The sequence below is a fragment of the Onychostoma macrolepis genome, chromosome 01 (assembly GCF_012432095.1).
Source record: "Onychostoma macrolepis isolate SWU-2019 chromosome 01, ASM1243209v1, whole genome shotgun sequence".
Lineage (NCBI taxonomy): Eukaryota > Metazoa > Chordata > Actinopteri > Cypriniformes > Cyprinidae > Onychostoma > Onychostoma macrolepis.
Window position 1 is genome coordinate 15424328 of NC_081155.1, and position 27520 is coordinate 15451847.

Here is a 27520-nt window from a genome sequence, read left to right on the forward strand (position 1 = left end):
TTGACATATTTTCTATTGATACAGAAAGTTTCGGGCTTGTCCTTTTTTTAAAAAAAAATATATATATAGGCAATAGACTTCGTTCATATGACAGCTATGAACCATGATTTGCAAGCGGTTTGCATGTGTCATTCGGATGCTGAATATTATCATTCTAAAGGGAATCTGGATAAAAATTTGTGTAGTGCAGGATGAGTCATTAATATTTTGATCCATTTTCCTGAAAGAAAAATACTGTATATTTATACATAAATGCATATACACTACCATTCATACTAGATACTAACTTTTACTAAAAAGCTTTTTTTTTTTTTTTAAATAAATTATTATTTATAATGATTTATTCAGCAGGGACATCAAAAAAAATCCACAAATATATTAAGCAGCACAACTGTTTTCAACATTGATAATATGTTTCTTGGGCACTAAATCAACATAAATAATTATTTCTGAAGGATCATGTGACACTTAACACTACACTGAAGACTAGAGCTGCTGAAAATTCTGCTTTGCCATTACACAAATAAATTACATTTTTAAAATACATTCAAATAGAAAATAGCAATTTTAAATTTAAATAATATTTTTTACAATATAACTGTTTTTACTATTGTTTCAAATAAAGGCAGCCTTGGTACAAGTCCAAACGGTAGTGCATATAAAGGTAAGGTTTATAGCAGAATATTAGCATACAGATGGCTTCAAAACTAATATACATTGACTAAAAGCCACTAAACTCAAATTTAGATTTTATTGATATCAGTGAATGGACTAATTAAGGTTTCATGACTTCTGGATAAATTTTGCTATTTAAACTTATACTTAAGCCAGAAACATACTGGAAAGACATGGGGGTGAGTAAATAATAACAGCATTTTTATTTCATGGTGAACTTTTTCTTTTACTAACTTGCTTAGCAATAGTAACAGAAGTGGCAGTAGACATTCAAGCCATGACAGTATCAGACCTGAAAGAGAAAAGTAACTATAGAAAATGACTATCGAGCTCCTCACGGCAATGCTGAGAATGCAACTTGTGTTGCATTTTGAATTGAATTCTGACGCATTTCGCAATGCATCAATGAGTGAAAATGAGTGTTGTGTAACTAGAAGCTAGAAGCTACATTCATGTAGTTTTAGGCCTAAGTCCGCACCTGCTATTTCCGACTTTGTGCAAATGGCCGAATTCCTGGACAAAGATTAATGTTCACGCTACCCTACTCAAGCTTCCGTGGGGCGAAATTCCCAAAGACATCATCCCATGCATCCCTACGTCTGCTCTCAAGCTCATGAGGAGTAGATATTTAAGATGAAGGTCTACACATACATATACACACTTACCTTGGCCTCAATCAGGTTCTTGCTGAAGAGGTTCCTCTCTGTCCTGACATCCTCGTAGAGATTCTGCTGCTGCTTCAGTTTTGTTTCAGCTTCTGCGATTCTCTTCTTATACTCAAATATCTGCATCTCCTTCAGTTTAATGTCCTCAATATTCTCAAGAACCTGAAAAGACAGATAGAGACAGTGGGGTTAAATCTGGAAAACTACAACTAGTCTAATAGCTCTGTTTGAAACCCGTCTGTTGTCTACATAGGCAGCTACTTTCTAAGTATCCTACCTTATGACTGACAGTACAACTGTTACTCACATGCACACGTATTTAGCTACATCACATGATCAAAACAGACTTGAATAACACTTCAAAAAGATCTGTTCAGATAGTAGTCTTAAAACCAGGAAGTAAATTTGCATTTCCAAACACAGAACTGTTTTCAAATTTATGTTTAAGGCACGACAGTGTATGATTTATGTTGTAGAACAAAACATGACAGTCACTTTATATGTTAAACATAAACCTTACTTTACTCATAAATCAAAAAACACTATTCTAAAAACCCATTAAAAAATTCCCCAGGGTTCCCATTGTAAATTAGCATTACAAATGAACAACATGACTAAACAGCTTTATAAAGTTAGCATGTTGCCAAGCTAATGCTCTAATCAGCACAAAACGCATAAATTCAAGTACTGAATAATACAGATATATTTTATTTAAATAGAACATCATGGATGAAATTCTTAACTTAGGTCATCACAGTGCATTTTGGAGTTGCATAATTCCTGAAGCATAAATGTGATGCTGCTAATAAGCACAAAACAACTGCATATTACAATCAAAAAAATTAAGTTATATATATATATATATATATATATATATATATATATATATAGTAATTTTATTAGATAATTTATTTTATTTAGATACGTGGTTCTTGGGCCCAATAATGAGCTAATGAGTAATATATAATTAATTAATTAAATAATTTATTAAAATAATAATCATAAAAATAATAATATTTAAATAATCTAACAATGAAATGCTAATTAAAAACATACAATCAATTGTATTTTTATTTTTTCCTCAATACCTATTGTTTTTAGAAAAGAACAGACAGTTCTTGAAACTTCTAGAATAATAAAATAAATTCAACTCAACACTCCCACTTTCAATGAATAATATATTATAGTTAATGTACAGTTAATATTATTTAGGAAGCTTTTAAATAGTGTGTTGGACACTGTGGGCTTTCGATTCAAAAAGGTTGAGAATGTTTTGAAAGAAAATTAGGCCACTGTACCAGATTTTGGTCAAAACAGGGTATGATGTGAGGCAACATCATTTTGTTGCCTGCTGCTTCATACAGCCTTTCTGCCAAAATTCTGGAATGGTGTTTGTGTTATTCATCAAGAGGTTATGCATCCTTGCACTGACGCAAATACAGACTCAGAATTGCCTTTACCTTTTTCACCACATGTCATGTTTTGATTTGCTTTATTTAACTCAGATACTTTAGAGAACAGAACAACTTGCCTTTATTGAATTTTACTGCAATCTGAATAGTTGCCAATCCATGTTAACCTTTTCACTTGTGCATTTAGCAAAGCACAAAAATACACCGTTTCAGTGGGGTTTGATTGAAATAACACTAAAAATATATATATTTACTTTGTCCTGAGCACAGGCTTCAAAAATGCATGGGATTTTTACATTAAATTGATAGCAGAATGTGTCCAAGGCTATACATTCAAACTCGCATTTGCTATATTGAGGGTTAAATAGCTCCTGTAGAAATATATTGACAACAGCTTTCAGACATACAGGCCAAACACAAAAAAAAGGTGCATGTGTCAGATGAGCCCACTGGTTGTAAATACTCAGCCTTTCTGAAAGTAGTCTGTATATAATCAACCAAAGCATGAGAAAATAACACCAGTCACTTCCCGTAAATTCAACAACTCACAATTCATAGTCAGCTCTGGGGCCTTATAAATCAAACTTGCGAACACCGTAGAGTTTCTCCATCATCTCCTCTATAAATCTAGCTAAATTCGCTGATCTGAACCTGGCAAAAGTCATACTTTTTTATCCCCTTAAATGTCATCCTATAGGACAACACATTGATTTTGTCCACTGGGTGATTATGTGGAGCACCGCAGTGCATATGTTCATCAATCATGTCAGATGTCAAACAATCTAACCTAGAAAAAGTTAAAAGAGAAATAGCATTACAGTGTCATATCTTTACATTACATCTATGAAAACACGTGTCCTCTTCTAAAAGGAAAAAGGATTTATATATCAAGATTTTATGTGCTCAAAAGCCTCACTTCATCACACAGCTTCACATTTACTGCTCATATAATGTTTACAATTGATTTTTCATGTACAGATACACAGGAGAGCAAGCATGCTCTCATTATTTAAAGGTTCACTAATAAAATTATTATCAGTCTTATTATTCAGGACTAAAGGACGATCACCCTTAATGGTTTTCTATAAATAACATGTCATTAATGATGGTGGAACATTGGTGAAATATAATGAGACAGTCTGGGGACGATATGCGCTGGCCTTATAAAATTACAGACTGAAGATCTACAGATTTGCATTTAAAATGATATTTGAAAAGACAGCTGTTTTCTAAATAACTACTGTATGTAATTCAATGCTGGTGTGTGAAGGGGGCAACAGATAATACTGCAAATAAATGTTTAATATCACTCTGTTTTTATTAAATGTCTCTAATAAAACTACTGTGCCAAGAATTTAGAGCAAAGAAGGCATTCTTGCACACTTCCTGCACCAGCTGAATGGGAATGCTAACGAATAGCTTTCTTCGGGCATTATAAAATCTACTTGTTTGAACCGTGTTTCTTATTTCAAATCAGAAGAATTTGTATTCTCTGCAAAGTACTAGCAAGCTACAGTTGTGGAGTCAGATCTCAGGAGGCAATCTCAAAACCATTAGCTAAGAGCTTTTTCAACACGCAGCCTTACTAATGCTTACGGCTGAGAATTTTTTACCTGGAATTAGATTATTAACTTTTCAAAAAAATCTCTCTGAAAGAAAGCAAATGTTAGCAATGCTGTATACATGAAAGCGATGTTGTGTCTCAAATAGCCTCTGGTTCCTAGGAAACTGTGATAGCTGTTCCAAAATAAACACCTTCTGCAGCGCAACCTTCATGTAGCTGAAAACTAAAAACTGAAGGCGACCGCTTGCACTGTTTGGTGTGTAAGACAGTATAATGAGAGCTGTGAGTAAAGAATCTATAGATAGAAACAGTATGTCACCGTACACTGTAAACATATATATATATAGTAAAATTCGAATTATTTTATTGCAAGAAACACTGTTAAATTTTGTAAAATCCTGGCAATATTTTACAGTGCAGATCTTCAAAGGATGATCCAGCTAGTTTATACAGAAACAGGAACACTATTATATGGAATATATTATGTTTGGTCTTATCTGTCCAAGACAGAAAGAGAGTTAGAGGATGTGCCTGGAGCTGAATGTAAACCTGAATCCTCTGGTTCATGCTGCAGTGCACTTTCTCGACATAAAACCTGAGAAAACAAATGTCAGGGCAAATGCCAGGATGCTAAGGGGTGTGTCAACACCAAAAAAAATAAGACAGATTTTTTTTATGGACTACTGTTCAAGATAGAAATTTTTGGTACAAAGGTATTTAATGACCATCACGTCATAGTCTGTAATTATAATTAAAACCACCACTTTCTGATTTGAAAAAGAAAAAAAGAAAAAAATCAGTCAACAGATGGTTTTAATCATCAGAACATTTAATTTAAAAGAATAACTTGAGAGCAGCAGAAACTTTCTAGCAGCAAATTAAATGTCTTACTAAGTGACTCTTAACTGGCCAATCAGTCATCTTAAAAATACCTTTTTTCTTCTTTGCATCTAATGCATTTCCACAAGTATGTTATTTAAATGAATGACGTTAAAGGGATACTCCACCCCAAAATGAACCCCCATTACCCCCATGTCATCCCAAACCCATAAAAGCTTCGTTCATCTTTGGAACACAAATTAAGATATTTCAGATGAAAACCGGGAGGCTTGTGACTGTCCCATTTACTGCCAAGTAAATTACACTGTCAAGGCCCAGAAAATAGTCAGAATACTCCATCTGCCATCAGTGGTTCAACCGTAACATTATGAAGCGACGGCAGTTATCGCTGCACGTAAAATGCGCTTCTGTGTCAGCCCAAACACAAGGATACGTTGGATTTACGCTTTGATTTGAACGCAAACAGCGCATCCCTATGTCGCTGCTGACTCGGAAGAGCGTACGCATTTTGCATGCAGCGATAATTTCCAAAATGGCACTACAGTGATGTTGCGGTGCTGAATTGTTGAATAAAGTTGTTATTTTTGTTTTATTTCTGTAGAAAAAGTATTATCGTCGCTTCATAACGTTACGGTTGAACCACTGATGGCAGATGGAGTATTCTGACGATGTCTTTCATACTTTTCTGGACCTTGACAGTGCAATTTACTTGGCAGTCAATGGGACAGTCACAAGCCTCCTGGTTTTCATCTAAAATATCTTAAATTGTTTTCCCAAGATGAACAAAGCTTTTACAGGTTTGGGACGACATGGGGGTAAGCGATTAATGACAAAATTTTCATTTTGGGGTGGAGTATCCCTTTAACTGATAATAATAATAATGTGACACATTAACCAAACTGTAATTTCCTCATGAGATCTTTCCTTATAAGGTCTCTTATAAAAGGTCATGGTGAGATAATGAAGCAAACTGCAGAGCTCATTTACAGGAATAGTTCACCCCAAAATAATAATCCTGACATCATTTACTCACCCATATGTCGTTTCAAACCTGTATGACTTACTTTCATCTATGGAACACAAAATAAGTTGATAACAGAATTTTTTTTTTTGGGTGACTGGCCCTTTAAGAAATGTAGATTATTGATATAAAGTTGAAATACCGTCATGTAATTAAAACAGGTTAAACATCAGACCTAATCAGACCATTCTCTAATTATGTTGTTCACGGCACGCTTGACTTAACTTGATAGTTGCCATTTGACTTGATCGTTTGTCCATAAGTGCCTAAACGTTACTGCCTTGAAGTGTGTATAAAACAGCACACACACATCGCACTGTTGCGATAGCAACAGTTTTATAAAGTCATCAGTAAGATGACTCACACAAGCATGCTGAAGTACAGAGTGAAGAAATGCCTTCAGGGATTACAAGACAAAAACCAAGAGACTCTCGCCTCTCAACAACTCTTAGAAAGTAAAACATTGTAAGAGAAAGAAATGTGAGGGGATTTGAAATTTTTTCATTCTTAGGCCTAAAACATACTTTATGCAAGTAAGAATGTAAATACATCAAACTACACAAGCTATATTTAATTTATCATGTTTTGAAATGGGTTCAAATTCAATTCACATTTCAGTGCAATTATGTGTTACATTCTCAATACTGCCACAAGGGGCGCTATAGCTTACACTCAATCTTCAGATAGACACATTTAATTCAGTGTGTTACTTGCCGCTTCTTTGTAATTATCTATGACATTCACAAGCAATTTCTGAGATTGTTTCAAAGTATATCCTACACCTAATTGTGTTTCTTGTTTCCCTTTTTCTAATTTAAATATTTTATACAAATCATCTTTAAATTAATAGTCATTTTGTAGGTTTTTCCTCTGTCCTCAATTTTACTTTCTATCCTCTTTTGTAAACTCCCTATAACAAAAGCCACCATTAATGACATCATCCTTCAGGAAGTGACATCATGTTTGGTTGTTTAGTTGGCTTAACTAAACTAGTTGACAGAAACTAGTATGATAACATCAACATTTCAAAATATTTCGAAATAAAAAAAATTACTTCAAAGTGAAATTCTCAATCCTTCACTGAGCAATGGCTAACTTGTGTGTGTGTGTGTGTGTGTGTGCTATACCTTCTTGGTGAGCTCACTGGCCTCGTTTATGTAGCGATCCCTCTCTTTCTCCAGCTGGTAGATGATCTTTCGCCGTTTCTGGGCTTCGTCCCTGTAGTTTAAAATCTCCTGTTCCAGAGTCTTCTTTGACTGTTCGTGTAGCTTAACAATGGTCTGCTGTTTGTCTGTTTCATTGGCCGCCTTGATCATATTCTGGAAGAAACATGCACACGCCGACACAATAGGTTACGCAAAATATCAATTTGTAAATATACTTAGCAAGAGTGACTCAAGATATTCAGAAAACAGACGTAAAAAAGCGAGCTTGAGAATAGGATGATTTTATTCTGTGATGTATTGCTGTTCAATAGATCAAAGGAATGATTCTCCAAGGTAAGCTGATATCAAAAGCTGTTTTTGTATGCCACAGTGTGTGTGTGTGTTTGTGAGACAGAGTGTCTCCTGTGCAATTAAATATGAATATCCTGTTATTTTCATACGCACAATAGCAATGCAATATTCAGCATGTCAGCAGAAACATCATGCACCTTCTCTTGTTTTCTGAAATCCATCTGTGCATCATAACAGCGTGGGGAAGCTATGAGAACTGTGAAAATGCAAAACCGCTGCAGAAAATTAGCCCTAAGAATAAAAATATAAACCATGACTCGCCGAAAAGCTTACCTGGTATTAATATTAGTTTCAGGAGATGCAAAGCACGTTCAAAACATTTAAGATCAGATCACTCGAGCTAACAGAGCTAAAACAAAGATTTAATGGGATAGTTTACAGAAAAATGAAAATTCTGTCATTTATTACTCACCCTCATCCATAGACAGCAAGGGTATTGCCACGATCAAGGCACAAAGGCATAGCAAGGACATCATTAAAATAGTCCATGTGACATCAGGGGTTCAACCATAATTTTACGAAGCTACGAGAATACTTTTTGTGCACAAAAAAACAAAAATAATGACTTTACTCAACAAATCTTCTCCTCCGCATCACCCTATTGCACCATTTTGGAGAATATCACGATGCATGCGCCTGCTTTTCCTGCATGTAAACAATGCATGCGCATGGTGCTGCTGACATAGAACACGCATACGCTGCGCCTTGTTTACGTGTAGAGGAAGCGTCGTGATATTCTCCAAAATGGAGCTATAGGTTTGACCACAAAAAGTATTCTCGTAGCTTCTTAAAATTACAACAACTGATGTCACATGGACTATTTTAATGATGTTCTTGCTACGTTTCTGTGCCTTGATCGTGTAAGGATCCTTGATGTCTATGAAGGGTCAGAGAGCTCTCAGAATTCATCAAAAATATCTTAATTTGTGTTCCGAAGAGGTCTTACAGGTTTGGAATGACATGAGGGTGAGTAATTAATGACAAAATTGTCATTTTTTTGGATGAACTATACCTTTTTAAGTGGCTTCTCAATGTGTGTGATTCATTTGATTAATTATTTGATAAACTGTTTAATTAATCAAATAATAAAAAAACAAACAAAGGTTTTAGGGCTTTTTATGTGTGTGATTCATTTAATTAATTATTTGATATACCATTTAATTAATTATTTGATATACCATTTAATTAATTATTTGATATACCATTTAATTAATTATTTGATATACCATTTAATTAATTATTTGATATACCATTTAATTAATTAAACATAAACAATAATTTAAATAAATAAATCTATATTTTGGGGATTTTTATGTTTTAGGCGCTTTTAATGTGTGTGTGATGTGCGTGTGTGTGTGTGATTTATTTGATTAATTATTTGATATACCATTTAATTAATTAAACATAAACAATAATTTAAATAAATAAATATATAAATAAAGATTGTAAGGGATTTTTTATGTTTTAGGCGCTTTTAATGTGTGTGTGATGTGCGTGTGTGTGTGTGTGTGTGTGCGTGTGATTTATTTGATTAATTACTTGACATATCATTTAATTAAACACAAATAATAATGTAAATAAACAGAGGTTTTAGGGGCTTTTTATGTGTGTGATTAATTTGATTATGTATTTTATATATTTTTTAATTAAATAATTATCCAAATAAATAAATAAATCTATATTTTGGGGGATTTTTATGTGTTGTCAGGGTTCTGTCACTTCGGTCTAGTTTATTTGTGGTTTTGTGACAGAGCTCTGACACTCACTTCTTGTCTTGTTTTCTGGTGCTCGAGCCACGCGCTCTCTTGTCTACGTGCTCTGTTTCATGTTGAAGTGTGGTGTTCAGAACTGGCTTGTTCAGGCTCTGTTCTGGTTTTCATGTCGGGATTCGGACACTCACGTTCCAGGTCTGTCTTGCTGTGGGAGCGTGCGGTCTCGAGTTTGCTCTGTCCGTGTGTGTTGTGTTTTGTTCGGCACGCGGTTCGGGTTTGGCCAAGTGCTTTCTCTTGTTTTGTCTTGTTCTGTGTTGCACGCAGCTTGCATTTTTTTCACTGGCTGCGTGCTTTCATGTTCGTCATGTTTTGTGTGAGCACGCGGCTTATGAGTCTCCTCATTAGCTGCGTGCGTGTTCGTGTCCTGTTTAGCACATGGCTGATGATTTGTATTGCTGGACATGTGCTTGTGTTTTTGTTTTGTGTGAACACATGGCTTTTGTCTTAGTTTTCTATCTGCCATGTGCTCTCATGTCAATTTGTCTTGACCCCACCCACCTTGTTTCCTGATTATTGGTTAATTTGCCCCACCTGTGTTTTACCTCGTTACCCTCCTCTTTTGCTCCCTATTTAATCTCCTTGTGTTTGCAGTCCCGTGTGAGTTTGTGGTTGAATGTTGTGTGTCCAGCCCTGCCTAGCCTGGTCCAGCCTTGCCAGTCTGTTTTCCCCTACAGGGTAGTTTTTGTTTATATTTATTGTTAATAAAAGCTCTTCCTTCCTGCAATTGAGTCCTCGTTCTCATCCCTTCACCCAACCCTGACATGTGTGTGATTAATTTGAATAATTAACTGATTTCTAATTGAATTAATTAAACACAAATAATAATCAAAATAAACAAAATTGTATGAATAAAATGATATATATGTCTATGTATTTAAGAATGTGTTCAACTGACAGCCCTAGATGATCATTGTTTTGTCCGTTTATGTTTTTCTTATAGGTGCATTTCTTTAAGGTGGTTTTATTACATTTTGTACATTGTATCGGAGGTCGTTTTCAAGACATATTCTTATGGGAAAATCATTAGAAGTTAGTTAGAAACATGTGTCCACACACCTTATTCAGGATGTCCCTTTCCCGCACCAGTTCATCTATAGCCTTCTTGTCCATATCCATCTGCTTTTTTGCAGTCTCCATTTCTAAGAAAAACAGAAAATGAAGTGCTTATTTAATTTTTTAGTTCTTCTTTCAAAGCCAGCGGGATATAGTACTAATTGTTACTTTTCTCTTTGAAAGGCTTTCCGCTAATAGGGTTGTTTTCAGAAGCACTTTCCAGTCTGTGAAGGGCCAACGTAAAATAATTACACAATTCAAAAAGCCCATTATGCGGCTGCAGGCATAAGAAGGCAGAAAAGAGAACAGGGACATGGAGAGACCAAAAGAAAGAGCGGGAATGAGCGAAACGGTGTCTCTGCCGTCATGCGTGCATGAGTGGACATTGTGGGGCTGCGCTGTCATGTGAAATGGCCATTCCATGTTCCGTCCTCGCATGACCCCGCCTCCTCTTCTCCTCGGAAGGCCAGCTCACTGACCCTGCTGTCACAGCCCATCTCATCAATCTCCCAGCCAACCCTGATTAAGATGACAACATCCATCACCGTGGAAACCCCGATTAAGATGACAACAGGGCTCTGGCTCCATCCATCAACCGTCAAACACCCTCCGTTCGAACCGTCCAATCAGAGCCTGGAGACTCACTAATATGAGGATTTCTTTATAAATTACTGGCTTGATGACAAGTCTGATCGTTTGTCAAACTGCACAGATGGGATCAAGGACACTGCGATAAATTAAGTGCAGAGTAAGGAGGTTTTGTTTTTGTCGTTTCATGAAGCTTCCACACACACTCTTTCCCCTCCGTGTTTGGCAATTCCAAAGCACGTACGAAATAAGAAGAAATGTTACATATATTACAGTGTGTTGTAATTGGATCACAGGACAACAGAGAAAAACATGCTAAATCTAAATAATAAGAAGCAATTAACCATGTAATAGATAAAACGGCAAAATTAATAGCCATATCAACTGTTAAAGGGGAGGAGAAAACTTTCTCTTTTGTTCTTAAGATAATTTATTTTGTTGTTAACATCAAAGGCTGTGCGTCCAATAAACTTTTACTGTGTTTTGGTACAAATTTATCTCATTTAATAAAATAGGCAGATGGCAACATTTTCAGGTTGCATGACGAAAGAAGAAGAAGAAAAAAAAAAAAAAAGATTTGTTATGTGTGTTGAGTTATCATCTGCTAAAGGCATGAAACCAACTAAATTCAGGAGACTGGTTCAAATTTTCTGATGCTGTGTTAATAATAAATAATTGTAGTTATTTTCATCCATTATTTATTTTTAAATATATAAATTATATTATTTTGATTTAATTACATTATTTGTTTTGTGAATATTGTTGATCCTATAGTTCATGATCATATTAATAAATATTCATATAATTATAAAGTATATTGTATTTATTTATTTTTGTATTATAATTTATTTTTGTATTATTATTTATTATATATTCATGCATTCTGGTACAATGTTGAAACGCCACTTCATGTCCAGTACAAAATCTTGAAGCAAAATCAACTTTGTAGATCCACTGTATAGATTCCTAAACACAGAGCACAAGAAACAGTTTCTAGTCATGAAACAGCCACATTAAAAGCTTGCTTGAAAGTTTACATTCACATCAAAGAATAGCAGAAGGACGGTCTTTTGTGCAGCAATTCTACAAACCCAACCTACTCAGACAAAGCTCTCTGGATTACAGGTCTGATAGACAATAATTGATGAGACTGACGGAAGTGTCCAGCTACACTGGCCCTAGGGTTTCCCTGAGCAGTGCAGACTGTATGGTGTGAAGATAAGACTGAGGTTAAGCACCAACACTCCACAGACCTCGTCATTTAGCCAATGCTTTGATCTAAAGTGACCAGCTTTACAGGGACAGTCCCACTGCAGCAACCTAAGTGACGGCTCAACCTGCAGCATTCTGGTTACCAGACTAGATCTTTACTACTATACACTATCTGGCCCATCAGACACAGCTGAAGCCATTAGGATCCACTGCCTTTCATGCATTGAGTCTCCTGAGAAATCTGGGATGGACAGATCATGGGTATCATCAGGGTAATGGATGCTGGTGTTGGTGAGAGGTCATATTGGTTGGAAGAAGAAAGACGGAATGAGCAGGTGTGGAGGGGCAAAGCAAGAGAAGAGAGACCAATCTGTCAAAGAACAGATTCAGATCATATGTCATTCACCGCAGGTGTGCGTCTCAGATTTTAAAACACAAACCACCAGAAGATGCATTGAAACATTTACACAACTTTTAAACATATGGGCCTCTCGGTGGTTTTCAAATGGTTATGGTTTTGCTTATATATATATATATATATATATATAAGTGATGCATTTGCCTTTGAGGTGCACAACAATAGATTCGGTAAGCCTTTCCTGACTTTTATAATTTAATAGACCCATTTATTTTGCTGTCCTATGCACAATTATACGGTTAGATGCATTTTATTATCTGCATTATTTTGTCCCTTTGCCCCTACACAACGTTTTTAGAACAGACCTGCAACCCATTTTTGGGTCACAACTCACTGATTTACAATATGATCTTGCATGATCCTGTAAACATTGCTTTTCAAACTGATTTTGATAGTTAATGCCATTTCGCTCCATTCATTCCCCCTTTTTATTGTTTCGTTATATCACCCCTGTTCAACCTTACAAAGCACAAATAAACAAACCGTTTTATGCCTCCAGATAAGCAGTCTAAGCTCTGAACATGAATCAGACACAGAGACTAAGGTCACTTTATCACCCCAGAGCCCAATGTTTCCTTTCCCTAAAGACTCTGGACACACGGGGCCTTTGGGGGTGTGCAAGGAAATATTTGTAATTTAGCTATAAATTAACAGGTTTGACATGAGCTACTGTGCCACACATGTCAATGATTTATTGACAAATAAAATCAAGCATTATGTGAGTGTGATGTTAAGTGTTTTTAGGGCTACAACGTAACAGAAATAGGTATATCACACTTGTCTCTGTGACAGCCCTAGGCCCTCTAAACAACATAAAAGAGTCAGGTGCCCAAGGTTTTTTTTAGCCAATCGAAAACACTCTTTGGTTCTTAGTCATTGTATTTTGGATTGAAGGCATGAGACTGGCTCGGCCTGGCAGAATTCAACAAAACATGAAATCACCTCAGTGTCAGATAATTTCATTACCAACACTTCTGTCACAAATACCTGTGCCTATTTTCATAATTAGCACAAGCGTTAATTAGTATCCTGTATCATTAAAATTTCCAAAAATACACAATTATTTACAGGTGGACGCCCTGAGTAGATACAGTATATTGATAATTAGACATGATTTAAAAGTGAAACTGTCAATTAATCCCAATTTTTATGAAGCTTGCACTACCACGCAGATCTGAAATGTCTAAATATTCTCTGAAACAGAAAGTTTCGAGTTTTTTTTGTTGTTGTTTTTTTACAGTGTGATTTGTCACATTGTACTTTGCATGCAGGTTAGAGATAAACACACGGATACAATAATGTAACAATAATCAAACACTTTACTATATAATACTTATATAGTATTATATAATAAACTGTGTAAAATACAGTGCCAGAAGTGTGATTGTTTTTAATGAATCAAATTGTTCTAACTGATTCATATGAAGAAAAGATTCATGTATTTATAGAGGAAAGAGTCCATTTTTCTTTTGTAACATACTGTTGGTCATCTTTAGTTTTCCAACTCAATTATATAAAAGTGTATTTTCAAGTTTTATTTTGTGCAAATTTATTTGTTCAAGTTAAAGTCGTCGCCCTAATTGGGATAGTTATTGTTTTATGTTCCAGATAAATACTGATCTGATTAAAAAATATATATACCATCTGATAGTTACATATTTAAAAATAAATTGCTCATTAAAACAACTTTGAAGTAGTTTGTCACAAACAAGTTTAACTGTATACTACTGTAAATAACGAGAAGCTTGTGTCTGGTAAACAACAGTTTAGGGGTGAACCAACTGTTGATGGAGAAACGTTCAGATCACTACTATGCATTGATTAAAATTAGTGGAGTCAGAAAGAGAGAGAGAGCCAATGAATGTGAGAAGTCAGTGTTTTTTTAAAAAGACACAATCTGAGACAATGAGAGAGACAATGAAACTATCATTTATCTCGCCAAAAACCTGCTATCTAGACAGGAGACGAGCAGGACAGTATGTGCCAGTGGAAATGAAAATCAGACATGTGGAGAGCAGAGTAAAGAGGTCAAATGAAAAAAAAAAAAAAAAATTTAATTAGATGTATTCATTGTTTGAATGTAATTACTCTGAGCTCTGTGTTCTTTCAAAACGTATTACCTCTGTTTAGAAAAAAAGAAAGGAAGATGATGGCTTTTATGTGGGAAAGAAAAGTCTTAACTCAAGTCTTCTTGATAATGTTAGTCAAGGTTTCTTTCTCTGAAAACATCATAATTTAGTTTTTTCATTTTGCAACCTCTCTTTGTGTAGGTTTTTCACCCCAATCAAAGCTGCCCAAATATACTAGTAGTATATTTGATGAAACAAGCAGCAAAAGAGAAATATTGTGCAATATTAATACAATTTAAAATAACTTTTCTATTTAATATATTTTAATATATAATTATTCCCCATCAACTTCGGTCAGAAATCTTGGTGTAATCTTTGATGACCAGCTGACCTTCAAAGACCACATTGCAAAGACTGATCGATCTTGCAGGTTTGCACTACACAACATCAGAAAGATCAGGCCCTTTCTAACAGAGCATGCTGCACAACTTCTTGTCCAGGCCCTTGTCATTTCTAGGCTGGACTATTGCAATGCTCTTCTGGCTGGACTTCCATCAAACACAATCAAACCTCTACAAATGATTCAGAATGCAGCGGCACGACTGGTCTTCAACTAGCCCAAAAGAGCCCATGTTACATCTCTCTTTATCTCCTTGCACTAGCTACCGGGTGCAGCTTGCATCAAGTTCAAGTCATTGATGCTTGCAGATAGAACAACCACAGGCTCAGCACCCGCCTACTTCCACTCACTATTACGAATCTACATCCCCTCCAGAAGTCTGAGATCCTCTAGTGAGCGACGCCTCGTGGTACCATCACAGAGAGGCTCAAAATCACTCTCCAGAACATTCTCGTTCACATTTCCTGGCTGGTGGAATGATCTTCCCGCCCCTTTCCGGAATGCTGGATCTCTGTCAATCTTCAAGCAACAGCTGAAAACTCATCTCTTTCGACACTACGTGACTTCATCCTAAATTTAAAAATATATATATTTATCTTTCTCTTTATTTATTCCTTCACTTGCTAGCTTGTGCTTATTTGAACAATGCCTGAGACTTGGTGTTACAAGCACTTTCTCTGTCTGATTACCTCTTCAAGATGAATCGCTTTATGTATTCCCCAATTGTAAGTCGCTTTGGATAAAAGCGTCTGCAAAATGACTAAATGTAAATGTATTCCATGACAAAGCTTTATTTTCAGAAGTCATTCCAGTCTTCAGTGTCACATGATCCTTCAGAAATCATTCTAATATGCTGATTTGCTGCTCAAGAAACATTTCTTAGTGATACGTTATGACCAGTGTGATTTCAGAATGTTTTATTTCTTAGCTAGGCTGTATAAAAACAAAAAGCATCACAAGTTCTGATGTCCATGACTCCTTTAAATAAATTAGACCCTGCATGGAAAGAGATAATGTAGGCTGGACAGTACAGTGGTAAAGAATTCAATTAAATGTATAATTATGCTATATGTATGTGGAAATTCATTTTACTACAGTGGCATTTCATATTCATACAGATTTAAATAATACATTTATGCTGTAGAGTTCAACTGTGGGTAAGTGTGTGTGTGTGTGTGTGTGTGTGTGTGTGTGTGTGTGTGTGTGTGTGTGCGTGTGTATGTGTGTGTTCTTGCCTCTCTCCAGTCCAGTGATCTGATTCTTGAGTGTTTCTCTCTGGTTCTCCACCTCCACTTTCTGTTCCTCCATCTGTCTGAGTCTCCTCTGCACCCCCTCTCTCATTTTGGTAAGTTTAGTGATCTCCTGTTTCAACTGGGTTCCTTCCTCTTCTTTCATCTGAACCACACAGGACATGAGCCATTAGAGTATGTCTGTATGTGTACATGTGAAGCCCAAACTAGTCATCACTAGTTAAAAACAACCAGGCTCATGCAAAAAACCTGTAAAAACTTACAAATCAAATATATACACTACCTTTCAATAGTTTGGGGTCGGTAAAATGTTTAATGTTTTTGAAAGAAGTCTCTCATTCTCACCAAGGCTGCATTTATTTGATGAAAAATACAGTAAAAACAGTCATATTTAAAATAACTTTTTCTATTTGTTATATGTCATTTATAACATTTTCGATTTTAAAATGTAATTTATTCCTGTGACCCAAAGCAGAATTTTCAAGCAGCCATTTCTCCAGACTTTAGTGTGTCTTTTGATCAATTTGATCAATTTAACGAATCCATGTTGGGGAAAAAAAGTATAAATTTATTTAAACAAAAAAAAAAAAAAATTTTAAATACTGACCTTAAATATTGAATGGTAGTGTATATTAAAAATATTATGCTTCTGTGGACTTGAAGTGTGCATTGTGTGGATTACGTGTTTATATCATCATTGTGAATTGAATAACTGACTAATTGACTAATATAAATGCCAATAGATACACAAGATGATAATTGCAGAGTATAAGCTGAACACATGTACATGTATTAGGAGCAAGAGTGCTCTAGGATGCTGAAACTGTGCCCTCTTGTGGCCAACATGAGGTTTGCGATCATTACTCATTCATCACACTGACTCACAGGGCGAGCTGGGAGTGCCAACACTACAAACAGGGCCGGATTATCCATAGACGGGATTGGGCGAGTGCCCTGGGGCACCAGCCAATAGGGGGGCACCAAGTGATTACGATAATGACAAGACCTTTAAAATATTTTTTCATGTTTTGTATATATTATTTTGCTGGAAGAGATACAGATGCATAGAAAATGAACAGTTAATGATACAATATACAGAGAGAATATCAAATATATGCACGCATATAAAGAATTGCGATTGGGTCAGGTCCCAGTGTATTTGCCCCTCCCCAGTCAGAGTCGAGCATATTTATTCACAAATGGATAGGCAGCATCGACTTGGCGGTTGTGCAAACGTAAATTTAAAAAAAGAAGAAAATATCATGACACATTGCCAGGGCTATACAGGGCGACTGAAAAGTAGCTACTGTGTGCGACTATCAAAACATATTTAGGAGCACCTGTGCGACTAACCCGATCAGCCAACCCATTCTCACTCCCAAGGCGTCAAAAACTGAAGCATGGTCAAACGCCTTCGCGTCACTATGAAGACGCCAAAAGTGCCCCTAGGCGTCATTATATGACAAAATAGGAACTCCATTGCTTTCAATTGCTTGCTTTATGCGTCAGGTCAAGACGCTTATGGAAAATAACAATACGTTCTCCGCCGTTGTTTTCAGTTGTTTGTCTTAGTTTAATGGTTTGCATGCATTTGTAAAAAATATAAATAATTTTATATACATTTATACTTTTATTGGAGCACCTTACCCACCCCTACCCTAAACCTACCCACTTCAGAACAACATAAAACACGTAACAGTTAACAGGCAAATGTAAGTTAAGTCACCGGTGTTTATTGCAAAACTGCCCATAAACAAGCAGTATAAAAGCATTACAAACAAGTCGTGCTGCATTCCAGGTCTTCTGAAGCCATACGAAGTCTTTATGAGAAGAAGAGAGCAAAACATAAGGTTTTAATCGCTGAAAATGATCCCGCTCCGTTAACGCGCTCACATCTCATTCAAAAGATACTCAAGTCCCGTAGCATGACGCAATTGGTCACGAGACACAGAAGAGCCAATAGCCTGTCAGAACAGCAAAACGCAATCGGTCACGAGACACACAAGAGCCAATAGCATTTCACAACCAAGGCTTCTTCTGGCGGCATTTTTGAATTCGCACAGACTGCATACGGGATGAGCTTAACGCGTCTACTCCTCTCACAAATCAAATGTTTTGCCTCGGAAGACTTGGAATATTAATATTTTTTGAATAAATTATGACAGTAGTTGTATCTGCCTGTTATATCTTGTGTTTTATTGACAAATTTAGGGGCAGGGGTTGGGTTATGTGCTCATAATGTGTAAATAATGTAATATAAATAAAACTGTTGTGGCTGTTTACATTGAAAAATCACACCCCAACATATATGCAATAATGGCAATGTTATTACACAATATATAATTTAATTATGACGATAAAATTCCCAGTATGGCGTCGGCATATTGACGCTAAGGGTTTCCTATTTAAAGCAACGGAGGACCCTGCAAGTCGAAAAATGACGCTAAGGGGTACCTTGAGCGTCAAGCGACGCCAAGTGGTCCTGACCAAGCTTCAATATGTGACGAGTTGGGTGTGAGAATGGGTTGGATCAGCATAGGCTATTTGTGTTTGCGCTGAGAGGAGCTTCAAAGATTTCTACTTGCGTGTTTGTGCAGCGTTGAGTAATGTATCGCAGACATATGTTGATTCCTTGAATGCAATGTTAATCAGAATCCACTCACTGCTCAAAATACTTTTGTTCATTGCTGAGTTATGCACGCTCACAAATGCTCTCGTTATAACAAACAAAGTGTAGATGGTGTAAATAAGAGATTCGTTGTGCAGTGTAGAGAGCTTCATTGATTATAATGGAGTTTTGTGAGATTGCTGAAGTGAGTAACAGCTTTTAAAGATTATTAAAGGTGTTTGTAAATGTGATATTAAATTAATACAACAGCTCAATAAACAATAAGTTATATAAAGTGATGTACATTGTATGACTTTTAACAATATTGCCTGATTTTGCTCTATTTAGTCAAGGAACATAGTTTCAAACAGTCACAGCCGAGCCGCTGCGCATCTCCATTCAAACATAGCGGTGTTTCATTTATGAATGAACCTGCGTTTTTAAATGAGTCTAGTGAGTCAGTGATTCAATTACCCACTCATAAAGTGAGTCACTTGCTTCGTTCCTGAATGAATCAGCTGTTCAAACGAATCAGTGATTTACCGCCACCTGTTGGCAGTTTTATTTTTATGTTTAAAGTGTCCTTTCAGTTATTTAAATAATTTCAATCAAACAATAGTTCTATATTCAAAATGTTATATTTAAAACATTAATCTCACAACATTGTTATGAATTTAAAACATCCATGCCACCTCTGAGCCTCTCTAAATGTCTGTAAATTTACCTACATGCCACTTTTGTGTTCTTCTGTGCCACCTTTGTAGTGGAAACTAATTTTGTTAAATGATTTCTTTTGATTAGTAACTTATTCTTCTTATTCTACCTGTTCTTATGGAATTTTTTTTTTTTTTTATTAAAAAACGGGGGCACTTCAAATGTGGTCACCCTAGGGCACTACACTGTGTTAATCCGGGCCTGACTACAAACAGGGTGCAGTAAATTAGAAACGGGAATCTAGTTTGCAGAACTGTTGCGCAGGTTGACTTTGCCTCTCTCTCAAGAGTGCTGCAGATAATAAAGTTAGAATGAAAGTCTACCGTGTTCTGTCAGTCTGTGTGAAAAAGAATTTGTCTTTTTGTTGCCTTATCGGTCAATAATACCACACTAAAAAAAGACATGCCCATATTAAACAGAATGCCTAACTGTACAGCTTCAGTACATCCTGCAGAGAGGTGCATTCATCCCAATGATCTCCCATCAGACTCAAGTCACTAGAATACAAGCCAGAACAAAGAGAATACAGGGCATTTCATTAAATGTAACATTTGCTGCATTAACCCCCACAGTGACTCAGTTGGAAGCCTGACGGAAGTTTTGAGCAGGAAATATCCATCACTAGTCTGACAGGAGAGGAAGAGGAACGGAAACCTTCGTCCTCTAGAGCTCTAATTATATAAGAGCGAGACGATTTTGTCAGATTTAAAGAGGGCAGCTCATAAATCTGTTGGTTTGTGTGTGTGCACCTACAGTTTGATGTCTAGAATTGATTGCCAAGTACTGTGGGGTAGAGATTTGTACGTTCCTCTCTAGAAATGAGGTGAAGTATTATAAGGATACTGTAGGGATAAAATTGTCCCCAGACTTTAGTTCAATTAGTAAAAATCTCCTTTTGGTGAAATTCTGACCTCAAATGTAAAATGCAAAACATATAAAAAAATGACCTACATTATCTGGAACCAATCAATGATCTCCACTATGAAAAATAGATGAATAAATAATGCTGTATTAAAAACCTAAAACTGCAAAATCCTGTTTTGGGGCATCTTCATTTGGAAAACAAATCAATTAATAAATAAATTATTTAAAAAATATACAAATAGTTAAAAAAATTAAAAGTATATCAAAATGTTTAGAGGTTAGTTTATAGTTCTTATAATTAGCCCATAGTGTGTGCGTGTGTGTGTGTGTGTGTGTGTGCGTGTTTTTGTGAAAAGTCAGGACATGTATAATGACAAAGGTATGACATAGGTATTACAAGGTGAAGGTGACTTTTCAGGACATTGACCCATGTCCCCACTTTTCAAAATGCTTATAAATCATACAGAGTGAGGTTTTTTTGGGGAAAGTTGAAATGCACAGTCTCCTGTAAAGGGTAGGTTTAGGTGTAGGATTGGTGTAGGGCAATAGCACAAACAGTAAGTACAGTATAAAAACCATTATGCCTATGGGATGTCCCCACTTTTCACAAAAACAAACATGTGTGTGTGTGTGTGTGTGTGTGTGTGTACCTTCAGGTCCGATGCTCGCTGTTGGTTCAGTTGGGAGAGTTGCTCTAGGCTCATGCCGTTTTGTTCATAATCCTGTTGAAGTTTAGTGTTTCGATGTTGGAGTTGTTCCATTTCTTTACTGGTTTTCTCATTTATAATCTGTCAGAAAGAATACAAATTACTTTCACAAGTTCTGCATATGTGTATACGTTTGTTCCCAGCCTAACTATTCTGTATGACAAAATAGTTGAAAAAAATGTCTTCAGATATTAGCTAAAATTGACAAACCCTTCCTCTAGTGAGATTCTCAAATGGAAACGCTGTTCATAAAGTTGAAAAATACAGATACTTTTACAACTTTTGTAACTTTTACATTAAGTTGTTTAATCAAGAAAGTTTTCTGTTAGGGTTAATGGCAGTTAAAATGAACTAAGATGCCCTACCATTCACTTTCATGATACTTTATATCACTCGTCCACCCACTGACCCTAGATCAGAGTTTCTTACTTTGTGTTCCTGGAGCTGTTGTTCCAGTTTCTGCTGATCTTCCTGCAGACGCTGACTCTGCTGAGTCAGTGATTTAATGTCAGATTGTTTGGACTCCAGGTCAGTTTGAAGCTGCTTCACTTCTTTTTCCAACTTCTCCTTCCTCCTGGTTTCCCGATGAATCTCATTCTGACGCACCTGGATGTCCTGCTGGAGCTGTGAGAGAGAGAGATAGTTTTATTCCTAATGGTATAAACTGTCCTTACTATCTATCTATCTATCTACAGTATCCATCTGTCTGTCTGTCTAACTAGCAGCAGCCAGTGTCTGCAAATGACCATTACTTTCAACCTTTTCACCACTTTAACTTTTGGAGGCACTTCTAAATGGAATACATTCAGAGTTTAAAGTGATTTGTCAGACCACTTATTGATTTTCTTACTGTGCTATACACAGTAAACACTTTAAGCTAGTTTATTTTGCCAGGGAGGTGACAAAGGAATCAAATCCATCCAAATGTACAAGTTTAAGCGCCACATTCACAGGGTTGATGTTCCATTTCTCACAACAAACAAAGATACAAGACAAGAACTGCTAGAAATTCTTATACGTTTGAAGAGTAACAATCACCACGCATGATATTTCAAATATTGATTTGCTGACACAGATGGACATTTGAGACAAAAATGCTTTAGTTTATCCTAACGTTAAGCACCGCTGGTTGTTTAGTGTTTCGATGTTGGAGTTCTTCCATTTCTTTACTGGTTTTCTCATTTATAATCTGTCAGAAAGAATACAAATTACTTTCACAAGTTCTGCATATGTGTATACAATTGTTCCCAGCCTAGCTATTCTGTATGACAAAATAGCTGAAAAAATGTCTTCAGATATTAGCTAAATTTGACAAACCCTTCCTCTAGTGAGATTCTCAAATGGAAACGCTGTTCATAAAGTTGAAAAATACAGATACTTAAATACTTTAATGTAAATTTTACATTAAGTTGTTTAATCAAGAAAGTTTTCTGTTAGGGTTAATGGCAGTTAAAATGAACTAAGATGCCCTTATTGATGCCAATTATATCTTTGAATTCATGTTTTTGCATTTTCTTGTACTTGCGAATGTACTCTGAACACTGATATAATGTTATCACAAGACCCAGTTATGTTATACCTGAGCAATTGTGTCCATCGCTTTGTTCTTCTCAGCCTCTATCTCCTGCTGAGCATCGGTGGCTTTAGTGAGATTCTCCCGGAGTGCCACCACCTCTGACAGCAGCTTGTCTCTCTGCTTGGTCAGTTCCTCTTTGATCTTTAACAGATCGCCAACGCTAGACACGTTCAAAAAGGTTTGTGAACAAGCTTTGTTCTTCATCCTCACCAGAACACCTCAAAAAGGTCCTCTGAACGCCATCACGTAGTAGCATATATCATAGCACACAGTTATGAATAAAAATACATTTTACAAAAAGAAAACCTATCTATAAGATGAAAGCGTGAAACTGCCTCTATTCTACCAGAATCAAAAGAAAAACTGAGAATAGGCTGAACATAAAGTTGTATATTGTTCACCTGTATTCTTGGCCCTCAGAGACTCCAGCTCCTTTTTCAATGAGCTTGTTGAGACAGGTTATTTCCTCCTTTAGTTTCTGGATTGTTTCTTTTGACTGCAACTCCTTTGCATGTGAAGCTTCAACCATTTTCCAGGCCTTGTCAATTTCCTAGTCAACAATAAAATAAACAGATAATTTGCTAGGGCGAATAATGTGCCAAAATTAAGTCTAATATGAGGACATCATGCAGAGGTCATCATGTTTACTTCTGAAGACACAATGAGCACAACATCCATTATAGAGTGCAGTAATTTCAGGCTAATGTACCATTTTAAGAGAGGTGATTGTGGCTTGGTCTTCATCAGCTAGTTTCATGGCTGTGGATACTTTGACAGTGTTGGACATTATCTCTGCGCTCAGCTCCCTGCATTTGGACATCAGTCTCTTTTCGTTCTCGTGGGACTTCTGCAGAGCTTTGGCGACCTTCTCATATTCCACACGAAACTTCTCGAATTTTTCGTCTCCTAATAACTCATTTAAAACCTCCTGGATGTCTTTTTCCAAGGTTTCAAAGGTGCTGTCCTCAGTCTGAAAATCAGAAAACGTACAGTAAGTGATATTATAAGATGTTGCCTGATGAATTAGGACCTATGCTGACAACGTAAATGTTGAAGAGATTGTGAAACAGTTGAAGAGAGTCTGGCAGATTTGTAACAGTTTGCAAGTGTACAGTAGCACTGCTGATGACATACTGAAATATTATGATCAAACACAAAGAACAAAGAGGAGGCAGCAGGTGCTGGTTTTTATACAGCTGTTGGAGAGTTCACAGGAGAAACCATCACATAAAAATATTAAAGGAATCATTCACTGAAGCTTTGTCTAATCCATCTAAATATACAGTTCATCGATTGCGGTCAATCATTCCTTCAAATCAATATTTCAGATCTCCCAGCAATTAAAACATTTACAAAAGATTGATGGGGTGAAAAAGCCTAAGGCATTTTTTGGCAGAAATGCAATAACTGGTGAGGAAAAAAAGTAGAAGAACTGTTACTTTCAATTTGCAATTTCTGCTGTATAAATAGATAAATGCTTACCTTTGTGTTATTAAAAGGGTAAATAGCAAATAATGAATACAGTTAAAATGGGACACTTTCTGATAATTTTCCATTATGTTGTTTTAAATAGAATTACAAATATCTGTCCCACTTTTTACCTGTATTTAGAAACCATAAACCAAGTTCTTAATGTTTACAACAATGTTGACAATCGTACAAAATGTAGCCTACTTCTAAAAAAAAAAAAAAAATATATATATATATATATATATATATATATATATATATATATTTGCATATAAAATACAATTATATTTAGCGTATATTTCAGCTATTTCATCTAGCATAGATTGTAGCCTACTTTAAAACCGTGACTCTTCACTTAACTGTAACAACTCGAAATACTGAAATGCTTCAGGATATAGTGTAATGTAATAAATATTGAAAATATTTCACTGGGACCACAGCAAAAATGTAGTGTTTGAAATGCAAATAACTAACTAACTCATTAGCATCTCAAACACTAATTTTAGCTGTCTTATTCAAAGATCTAGCAGTGGTTAAGTCACTCCACAGATTAACATACCTCCATTGTGGTCGTTTGTCGTTCCTATCTCTCAGCAAACTCAGCAAGATGTTGTTGTTTTGTATTTAGTGAACTGTAACACACATAATATCCGTGTTTTGCTTTAACAACACGCACGACACTGTTTTTGGTCACCAGGGATACGCGTCCTCGTTGCCTGGCAACCGAGACCCGCTGAACACTTTAGTTTAACAATTGTGCCTCACGAAATTATTGTAACGGGACATGGCGCTCCCAAATATTATGGAGAGAATATTATACAGAGAGAAGGCACTTTGAAATTAAGAATAATGAGTAAATAATATATAAGGCTCATCAAAGTGCATTCATCCTGCTTTGTTTGTGTTGTTCTTTACACTAGGTGGCAGCTTTACACAGTGCAACGCCTTGTAATAAAGAGCAGTGAAAAATACTTATGAGCTGTCAGTGTCACCGAGTTCCGTGTGGGATACATGAGTATTATGACCAACTGCCCTTTAAAAAATGTCATTAAATTGTCATTAATAATTGCACAAGGACACTGTCATTCTGGTAATGTGTTAATTTATCTGACATCATAATAGTGGATCATCACACTTCAACATCTAACAGAACAGAAATCACCTACTTAAAATTTATATGGATTTTTTTAAATTATTATAAGGTATGTACCGTTATCAGTAAGGATATGTTGTAATACTGGCTGTAAGGTAAAGGTGGACACTTTTTAAAATTGTTCTGATGGATTATGGTCATTAGTCATCGAACTTTAATGAGTATATATATATATATATATATACCTTGTATTTTAACAGTTGGAGCCTTGACGTTTACTGAACTGTTTGTTTTTTGTTTTTGTTTTTTTGATTTTTTGTTTTTTAGGCACATGTTGAACATTTATGGTCATCTTGACCAAGCTAGTTAGGGCTGGTAACAAACCATCTGTAATAGTACACTACATTCAAAAAAAAAAAGGTGATTGAAAAGAATTTTAGACCTGTGTCTACCTGATTGATTGATTCAATATATATATATATATATATATATATATATATATATATATATATATTACATATAATTAAAACCACTGTCTCAAAATTTTTTAAAAACACACAAAACTGAAAGTATAAAACTTTATCAGTGGTCCATCACAAACCAAAACTATTCCACTTCACAGTGACATTTCTGGCATTTCATTATACCTCGAAAGCTCTCAGTAAGACACACGTGTCAGTTTTACCTGGGACAAATCCTCTCTGAGAGTCATCCCAAATCTGCAGCACATGTATTCAGACAAGCAACCTGCCCATTACATAATATGGATATGTTATTAATCATTTATAATTAGACTTCACTGTCCCTAGCCATGCTGAATGGCGTCAGATGACGCAACGAGAGGTGTGGAAGTTCCTAAAGACCTGCTGAGTCACTTTTAGATTGTGTCTAGCCTAAATGTAGCATTAGAAATGTTTAATCAATGTAGAAATAATTGAGTTGCTGGCCTTATATGAAAGAAAATTGGTCATTTAAAAATTAAATTTTACTTTAATTTGATTCAAATAGATTTTGCCATGACTGTAAGCAATCATTTCCAATAACATTACCAAAGCTTGGAATATATGCTAAATAAATAAATAAATTTGTTATATGACTTGAATATATTATTTATATATTTGGTTGGTTTAACCATAATAAAGCCCCATGTACTGGACACTACTACTACTATTTTTTATTATTGTTATGATTATGATTATGATAATAATAATTATTATTGTTGATCATTTGTTTCTAATTTTAGATATATTTCATATTAACGTCCTTACTTATGTAATACTTGAAACAGGAGAAGACTGAAATGTGTAACTTTGAGTGACTATTAGGCTACGGCGTGTTTTGGCTGTTCCCTGTTCTGGATCTCCCTTGTATGTTATGTTCGTATTTTTCTGAAGCAGTGTTGAGTCACTGACGCTAATAAGTGACACACTGTCATCAGTTCGTGCGTCTGCACCTGAGCTTTTAAAGTCTGATCTCCAAATAGTGTTCATATGCTGAAGTTTTGATTGGTTGGCTTCCCTATTTAAACGAAAGCATCCAGTAGTAGCCAAATTGCATAGGTGAGTGGATTATATGCTTACGAGGATAGGCTACATTATGCAGATGGTTGAGGCAGTATATTTGATCAAATCTAAAGTAGAAGCAGGCGCGACAGATGCGCGTTAAATCCCCGATAACGGCGTGCGTCAAAAACTCACCAGAGCAGGATAACAAAACAAATATCTGAGGGAAGAAGTTAGCAAATCAAATTGAGCTGACCTACTTAAATTATCCGATTTCGTTCATTGCAAACCTCCCTCAGTGCCTTTTTTGTGCGTTTTCCCAAAGCGCAAACGCGCGTCTTCCCACCTGCAGCTTGGGCGCGTTTGGGCAGCTGATGTTTTTCAATGACAGTTCATCGAGCAGAGAAAAACTTGTGGATCTGTAGTCGGTTCACACCCGACTTGTCACGGACATAACAGCAACAACAGATCAAGAGAGGCACGATAAGGGGAGTTATTAGAGCCTGACGCTCGTGGTGCAACATCTGGAG

General features: G+C 35.9%; 1 protein-coding gene across 1 annotated transcript in view; it reads right to left on the minus strand.

Annotated features, from left to right (window-relative positions):
- Positions 1-25093, minus strand: part of cfap58 (cilia and flagella associated protein 58) — a 105606-nt gene extending 80513 nt beyond the window's left edge. The window contains exons 1-10 of the mRNA XM_058792725.1: positions 24955-25093; positions 23635-23895; positions 23327-23475; positions 22929-23085; positions 21779-21973; positions 21293-21430; positions 16442-16601; positions 10523-10605; positions 7305-7496; positions 1341-1502 (exon numbers count right to left, since the gene is read on the minus strand). Of these exons, the coding sequence (XP_058648708.1) occupies positions 1341-1502; positions 7305-7496; positions 10523-10605; positions 16442-16601; positions 21293-21430; positions 21779-21973; positions 22929-23085; positions 23327-23475; positions 23635-23895; positions 24955-24960 (1503 nt within the window). The 5' untranslated portion in view covers positions 24961-25093. The remainder of the gene's footprint in view (positions 1-1340; positions 1503-7304; positions 7497-10522; positions 10606-16441; positions 16602-21292; positions 21431-21778; positions 21974-22928; positions 23086-23326; positions 23476-23634; positions 23896-24954) is intronic.
- Positions 25094-27520: the final 2427 nt, after the last annotated feature.